Consider the following 8,578-nt stretch of genomic DNA (forward strand, 5'->3'; position numbering starts at 1 on the left):
TTGTTCAGGACTTGAGGAGATGATTAGTAACACATCTGTGTGGTGAACATGACGCTGCAGACCGTTAGCTTAGCTTAGCACAGATGAAAACCAGCAGAAACACCCGTCGTCAGGTAAAACAGGAAGTCACTGTTTCCGTCACTGGACGACTGTAATATCATGTATATAATATCATAGGAACAGGTCAAATGAAAGCAGCTTCATGCTGCAGAGAAGTGAAAGTGGAGGCCTCGCATCCCGGATCCCTCTAGACCTGATCCTGGTCCTGTAGTCCACGTTGAGCTATCACAGCTAACAAGGCCACAAGAACTAAAACAGCCGTGTTCTCGCTGATAGGTTTAAAACTGTTTAGTCTGCTTGACGGGGAGGTCACCTAGACTCAGGGAGGTCACCTAGACTCAGGGAGGTCACCGAGACACGGGGAGGTCACCGAGACTCAGGGAGGTCACCGAGACACGGGGAGGTCACCTAGACTCAGGGAGGTCACCTAAACTCAGGGAGGTCACCTAAAAACTCAGGGAGGTCACGAGACACGGGGAGGTCACCGAGACTCAGGGAGGTCACCTAAACTCAGGGAGGTCACCGAGACACGGGGAGGTCACCGAGACTCAGGGAGGTCACCGAGACTCAGGGAGGTCACCTAAACTCAGGGAGGTCACCTAAACTCAGGGAGGTCACCTAAAAACTCAGGGAGGTCACGAGACACGGGGAGGTCACCGAGACTCAGGGAGGTCACCTAAACTCAGGGAGGTCACCGAGACACGGGGAGGTCACGAGACACGGGGAGGTCACCGAGACTCAGGGAGGTCACCTAAACTCAGGGAGGTCACCGAGACACGGGGAGGTCACCGAGACTCAGGGAGGTCACCGAGACTCAGGGAGGTCACCTAAACTCAGGGAGGTCACCGAGACACGGGGAGGTCACCGAGACTCAGGGAGGTCACTGAGACACGGGGAGGTCACCTAGACTCAGGGAGGTCACCGAGACTCAGGGAGGTCACCTAGACTCAGGGAGGTCACCTAGATTCAGGGAGGTCACCGAGACTCAGGGAGGTCACCGAGACACGGGGAGGTCACCGAGACTCAGGGAGGTCACCGAGACACGGGGAGGTCACCTAGACTCAGGGAGGTCACCGAGACTCAGGGAGGTCACCTAGACTCAGGGAGGTCACCTAGATTCAGGGAGGTCACCGAGACTCAGGGAGGTCACCGAGACACGGGGAGGTCACCGAGACTCAGGGAGGTCACCGAGACACGGGGAGGTCACCTAGACTCAGGGAGGTCACCGAGACTCAGGGAGGTCACCGAGACTCAGGGAGGCCAGCAGGCAGGCAGGCAGACAGACAGACAGACAGACAGACAGACAGACAGACAGGCAGACAGACAGACAGGCAGACAGGCAGACAGACAGACAGACAGACAGGCAGACAGACAGGCAGACAGACAGGCAGACAGACAGACAGACAGGCAGGCAGACAGACAGACAGGCAGACAGACAGACAGACATGCAGACAGACAGACAGGCAGACAGGCAGACAGACAGACAGACAGACAGACAGACAGACAGACAGACAGGCAGACAGACAGACAGACAGGCAGGCAGACAGACAGACAGACAGACAGACATGCAGGCAGACAGACAGGCAGACAGACAGACAGGCAGACAGACAGACAGACAGGCAGGCAGACAGACAGGCAGACAGACAGACAGACAGGCAGGCAGACAGACAGACAGACAGACAGACAGACAGACAGACAGACAGACAGGCAGACAGACAGGCAGACAGACAGACAGACTGTCTTACCATCCAGAAGCTGCGACTGCTGGCGTCTGAAGGCGGCGTCGACATCCTGTTGTCTGGAGAGAACAGTCTGATTAGGTCAAAGGTCGCTTTCACAACGGTTCGTTGGTGATGAAGACGATTTCTTCAGTTAGTCTTATAACATAAACAGCCAGTAGAAATGTACTTCATAGAGATACCTTTTACTTCATTATTACAGTTCATTTCGGTTGTTTACTTTCTTACTGTCACTCGAGTACTTGTACGTGAGGAGAGAACATCAGTACTTCTCTCAGTCAGAAGTTTCTGTAATATGTCCATGTAATAATAATAATAATAATAATAATAATGTATTATAGTGATGTTCCATTTCAGCTCAGCAGGAAGGATCCCAGTTACTAAATAGAAAGCGTGTGACTCACATGGTTTATGGTCCCCACCTACTGTTGAAGGGTTTTAGGATTCAGATTGAGATCTCCTCCATATGGAAGGATGGAAAACCACGTCTCCATGAGGAAACCACGTCCACCGATGACCTCACTCACCTCCATATCGACTAATTACTCCACGAAGCTGCTTTAACGTGGGTTCTTAATGACTCATGACAAACAGCTTGTATTCTGTTGGTTACATCTGCAGAAGTACCTCCGAGGGGTACAAATACCTCTGTGGGGAGGTACTGCTGTAATGTACAGTATTTCTATTTGAGGCTCTGTGATATGATATGAAGATGCGTTCGAGATCCCCTCAGATAAATATGAGTCAGCGTCACATGACCCTGAAAGCTCATCAGGAGTTGTAGTGTCCCCAAATAAACAGGGGGTCAAAGGTCAACGCTCCGTATGACTCACAATGAAGTGATCTGCATGTGAGATCTGTGAACGCTACTTCAGGCTCCGCCAAAAAAATTGGATATTGAAGGATGCAGCAGTTTTGCCTTCTGGTGTTTGAAACAGCTGAACAGTGTCTCTCTCTGCTCTCTCTCTCTCTCTCTCTCTCTCTCTCCCTCTCTCTCTCCCTCTCTCTCGGCCACACAATTAGCTTCCATGACTCCTGCTGTTCACGGGGCGTCACATGCTCCGAGGAGCATAATGCCTCGCCTATCCGACCGCCTGGATCGTCCTCACCGAGGTCTTGTAGATTACACAACCCAGAGAAACTATCACTCGCCTCCTTCTAACCTCTTGACCTGGACTTCCTGTTGTCCCCTTGCTGATTGGTGGGGGGGGGCTGTTATATCTCCTTTTGCCCGCCTCTTAATGTGATTTCATTCTCTTTATGAGAGTTATGATCCGTGTGGATGGCGTGTGTGCAGCTCCGTTTCTCCTGGAATCAATTTAACGGCAGACCAGTCATATCCCATACTCTGACAGCTAAAGTGGTAGAATGGTGTACTACTTGTACTTGTACTACAGAGAAAACTCACCAGCAGCACAGATCATAATTCCACCATGAGTCCCGCTGCGTTTTACAGTCTCTTGGCGCTCAGACAGGAAATCTGTTCCCCAGTTTGAATGTCCTGCAGCGATCCAGCAACGCGCCCCAGTCCTCCCAGTCCTCCCAGTCCTCCCAGTCCTCCCGGTGTCTAAACCTTGACACTTCACTTGACAAACAAAAGTTATAAGATCTCAATCTGGAGCCTCACCCGACCGACTCTTCACCCCAGGATCCTGCACCCACTCTGGGACACACACACTCACTCCTCCCCCTGTCCCCGTCTCGTGTGTCACACACACACACACACACACACACACACACACACACACACACATTGCATCTAGGAAATATATAGTAACAAATGAACACACGGAGCAGAAATAGGAGCTGGATCCCTCCATCAGATCTCTCACGTACCTCTGAGTGTCAGCCCTCTCGGCTCCAAAACCCCTTCTTCTTCTTCTTCTTCTTCTTCTTCTTCTTCTTCTTCTTCTTCTTCTTCTTCTTCTTCTTCTTCTCCTTCTTCTCCTTCTTCTTCTTTTTCTTCTTCCTCTTCTCTCTGTCTCGTCTTCTTCACACTTCTACTCGTCTTCTCCAACTTTTAATTTTCCACTCGTTCAGAAACAGCTCTTCCCTTTTCTTTGGCTCACTGTTTGTGTCAGATGAGTTGGCTCCTTTTTTTCCTTCTTCTTCCCTCCTTCTCTTCCCTCCCTCTCTCCCACCCTCCACCCCCCCCCCTCTCTCTCTCCCAAACAGCTGCAGGAAACTCTTGTTCTTTGTACTTCGCCGGTTGTTGAGATCATCTCTCTTGTTCTCTTTCATTCACTCGCTTCACCTCCTTCACAGCACTTAAAGTTGTGCTGTATTGGCTTTTTAGCATGTGTGTGTGTGTGTGTGTGTGTGTGTGTATAGTTATAGGTGTCAGACAATAGCTGAGTCACCCAGCCATGAGTGTGTGTCCGTATAGGTTTGTATGTAATTGGGTTGTTTACTATGTTTCACTATTTCACAAAGAGGCAGCATGACCAGATAAGGAAACCTCTGCTTGTCTTTCTGCTTCTTTCCTCAACACTCCCTCGGGATATGAGGCCTGCCTCCACAGCTGGAGGACACATCCGGTGTGTGTGTGTGTGTGTGTGTGTGTGTGTGTGTGTGTGTTACAGGCAGACATTCTTTGAAGTCCAAGACCCCCTGAAGTAAGAATGGTTCTCACACACACACACACACACACACACACGTATGCCTTTCTGGCTTCATGCTCAGCTGAACTTGTGAAGCGTCGCCTTGCCAGAACACGCCGTGTAAATACTAGACGAGTGTGTACGCCGGCTACGAGCTGCTGTTTGGAAGCGTAGTAATCCTGTAATCTTATCTGGAAGGACAGTAGACAGACAAGGACAACGCTGTCCCTGTTAAGGAATGTTTATATTCACCAGTGTAAAAGCACTACAGGAGAATTATAAAGAATGTTCAACAAAAGTTGTCATGTGCTTACTTGTTCAAATCTATTATAAATGCAGCCTTAACTTTTGTTTAAGAAAATAATGGTTCAGTACAAAGGTACTCTGTTGCTGTTACCCATCGTGATTTACTTGTGTACAAAAGTGCTAAAAGTAACTGCTATTTCAAATTAATGAATGTTTTTTGAATGTCTATTGTAAATATTTTATTTTGAAATAATTGGTCGGAAGCACAATTACGTCCATTGTAAATGTTTTATTTTGAAAGAATTGGTCGGAAGCGCAATTACGTCTCTTGTAAATATTTTATTTTGAAAGAATCGGTCGGAAGCGCAATTACGTCTATTGTAAATGTTTTATTTTGAAAGAATTGGTCGGAAGTGCTACCGTACTAATGGAGAGCAGTTGCGGTTCCTAATTGTAGCCACTAGAGGGCAGAAATACTCATGATTATAATACACTGTATGGTCAACGGCGGTGTATTTAAATTCACAAATAGGTCTGCCCTCTAGAGGCCACAGTGCATAACAACGTCTAGTGTAAATATTTTATTTTGAAAGAATCGGTCGGAAGTACTACTATATTGTGTTGCGTTTGACTTTACTAGTGGCGTGCAGTTGCTGTTCGTCACAGTAGCCACTAGAGGGCAGAAATACTCATTATTCTAAATACACACGTCCGGATGAGAGAGACTGGTGACTGGAACACACAACAGCGTCTGCCCTCTAGTGGTTACAGTGAATAAGTACAGTTGCTGTTCGTCACTGTAGCCACTAGAGGGCAGACAAACTCATTATTCTAAATACACACGTCCGGATGAGAGAGACTGGTGACTGGAACACACAACAGCGTCTGCCCTCTAGTGGTTACAGTGAATAAGTACAGTTGCTGTTCGTCACTGTAGCCACTAGAGGGCAGACATACTCATTATTCTAAATACACACGTCCGGATGAGAGAGACTGGTGACTGGAACACACAACAGCGTCTGCCCTCTAGTGGTTACAGTGAATAAGTACAGTTGCTGTTCGTCACTGTAGCCACTAGAGGGCAGACAAACTCATGATTATAAATACACACGTCCGGTAACTCCACTGCTGAGAGAAAAATACCGGTAGGTTCAATAAATCTGGCGCGTTTATTTTTTATTGTACAGTGATGTATATGTGTATATATATATATGTAAATGTATATATATAACACATACCAACATTATTAATTACTCCTCTGAGATGTTTACAGTATTAAATACAATATTAACGTCACTAGTTGTGTGAAAGGTGATATGATGCGATCGAGTTGGACTTAAGTTGGACGTTAATACTGTATTTAATACTGTAAACATCTCAGAGGAGTAATTCATAATGTTGGTATGTGTTATTTAGAAAGAATTTAGACGTGTTTTTGTTAGTAAATGTTCCCAGCGGTTCCACTCCCGTCCACTGCGTGGCGCTGATTTTCCTAAAAGCTGATAAAAGCCGGAGAAGAAGCCGCGCTGCTTTCATTTGTTTGCCGGCTGCCGACGCTGGAACACCTATGTGTAACTGGTAAGGCGATCCTGTGGATTTGTGTTAATATTTTTAGATGTAGAGTGTTTTTCCACCCACTGCCTGTCTGTTGTGTAACTTTAATAACGTTTACATTCACTGAATTAACGCGAACATTCGCTGCTAGCAGTTTGATTGAGATTGAGATGATTTATGAAAATATAAAACCGCTTTGGTGGGTAACTTGTACGCTGAAATAAACACAGTAGACATGTGGAAATTATAAAAGTATGAGGTCTCTTCTAAGACCAGAGGAAATGTTCACATAGTCCTGGAATAGAAGGGCCCAACTCCACGTGGTTAGCCTGCCACGCTACGGTAGCATGGTAGCTAACATGAGCTCCCATGCTAGTCTGTAATCTCGCGACAAATAGCAGCAGCACATGAAGGATTTAAATGTGTGATGTTATTAAAACGGTGGGTTGAGGTGCAACTCTCCGCTGATGCCTTGCACTGGGCTCTGAGTCAGAATGAAGACGACGTGCGTCTCTGGCCCGACAAGCCGGAGTTTCTGAGGAGAACATGAACTAGTGTTGGCCAGGGTTTAATAATTATATGACAAACATTAATACAGGCTGTCTTTAACTTCCAGGTGTCCTTGATCACGTGGTACCGCTGGACTGGAGCTTCTAAAAGGTACGTTAATGTGTGAAACTCGCATATTTCACTAATCTTTACTGAAAAAACTAACTTCATAGACAATAGTGACGTGAACTGTGAATGCTGGAGATGAAACACTCTGATCCTACATGAGTCAAATGAATACTAGCATTAAGCATTAATACTTCATGCATTAAGTCACTGAGAATGGAAAGATGGCTTTATACTACTGTATAGTACATACTAAGTATTTGTGACTTGATATACTTGTACATATCAGCTGCTGTAGCCGGGTGCTATACTGTACGTTGTAGGGTTTAAAGTTTCGGTCTCTCCGCTGATGCCTTGCACTGGGCTCTGAGTCAGAATGACGACGACGTGCATCTTCGGCCCGACAAGCCGGAGTTTCTGAGGAGAACACGAGTTCATGTTGGCCAGAGTTTAATAACAATATGATATATGGTAATAAATGGTCTTTTTAACTTCCAGGTTGATCACCTGGTACCACTGGTGGGAGCTTCTAAAAGGTACGTTAATAGATTTACGCAAAAATAGTAGAAAAAAATATCAATCTGTTAAATTTTATAGCCGTTTTTGTGAAGTGGACATTTTTGTTCCTAAAGGCGAAAGAGGGTAGTACATTTGTTAGTGCATATGGCACAATTTTTCATAACAAAGTCTCTATATTTATGATTTTTTAAATAGATCACTGGAACACTAACAGCCAAAATTATAGCCAGATTAAGAGGACAAATTTGCCCAAATCGACAGAAATGTCCCTCGTGGTGCCTGAGGGTTAATGTGTGTAACGGACATATTTCACCTCATCTTTTAGTGAACTCCTTTTTAAGAAGGAACTCATTTCACAGACGAGAACACTCTGATCCTACATGAGTCAAATTAAACGCATGAGCATACCGGCACCGCTGTCGAGTACTAAACTTTATAATCTGCATTAATGCATGATGTATCTGCTTCATGCATTAAGTCACTGAGAATGGAAAGATGGCTTTATACTACTGTATAGTACATACTAAGTATTTGTGACTTGATGTACTTGTACATATCAGCTGCTGTAGCCGGGTGCTATTCTGCATGTTGTAGGGTTTAAAGTTTCGGTCTCTCCGCTGATGCCTTGCACTGGGCTCTGAGTCAGAATGACGACGACGTGCATCTTCGGCCCGACAAGCCGGAGTTTCTGAGGAGAACACGAGTTCATGTTGGCCAGAGTTTAATAATAAGACAAACAGTAATACATGCTGTCTTTAACTTGCAGGTGTCATTGATCACGTCGTACCACTGGACTGGAGCTGCTTCATAACCCATGGCGTGATGTCATTTTGTTTTATTAAAACGTCATCTTTGTACACGGCTTAACATTCTCTCGTTGCTCTGATTAATAAATAAACTGGTCCAAACTTGGTTTCTTCTTTTTTCACAAACCACATGCAGGATAATCTTGGAATGATTTGTTTCCTTGTTGGTTGGGTTTACCACCGATACGATCCAAAGCTTTTATAAAGGCTTTGATTATCCTGTTCTTTTAAAGAAAACAGAGGAAAGTTGATATATATGTACATAAATTATTTCAGAGTACAAAGAGTGGAACTAACCGTCAAGTTCCTAGTTTAAATTTAGATTTTAGATAGTTTCATATTTACCTAGTATATCAATAGTGTGTGTGTGTGTGCGCGTGTGTGTGTGTGTGCGCATACACATGCGTCTGCATAAGAACGGAACTCAAGGAATCACAAA

The 8,578-nt window shown here is 45.5% G+C and overlaps 1 protein-coding gene and 1 long non-coding RNA gene across 3 annotated transcripts in view; one reads left to right on the forward strand and one right to left on the reverse strand.

Moving 5' to 3' along the window:
* Positions 1-3,808, reverse strand: part of LOC311030722 (protein kinase C and casein kinase substrate in neurons protein 3) — a 10,347-nt gene extending 6,539 nt beyond the window's left edge. Inside the window, exons 1-2 of one of the 2 annotated variants that reach the window (XM_084036670.1) lie at positions 3,636-3,808; positions 1,806-1,858 (exon numbers count right to left, since the gene is read on the reverse strand). In XM_084036670.1, the coding sequence (XP_083892796.1) occupies positions 1,806-1,850 (45 nt within the window). In that variant the 5' untranslated portion in view covers positions 1,851-1,858; positions 3,636-3,808. Of the gene's footprint in view, positions 1-1,805; positions 1,859-3,207; positions 3,372-3,635 lie in introns of those variants that run through there. The other variant, XM_084036669.1, reaches the window with a different exon arrangement.
* Positions 3,809-6,194: 2,386 nt separating this feature from the next.
* Positions 6,195-8,369, forward strand: LOC311030865. Its single transcript, XR_014599018.1, has 4 exons — positions 6,195-6,223; positions 6,816-6,859; positions 7,313-7,350; positions 8,100-8,369. It is a non-coding gene; the product is annotated as an uncharacterized lncRNA (long non-coding RNA).
* Positions 8,370-8,578: the final 209 nt, after the last annotated feature.

This window comes from Eutrigla gurnardus, assembly GCF_963514095.1.
Source record: "Eutrigla gurnardus genome assembly, chromosome: 20".
Classification (NCBI taxonomy): domain Eukaryota; kingdom Metazoa; phylum Chordata; class Actinopteri; order Perciformes; family Triglidae; genus Eutrigla; species Eutrigla gurnardus.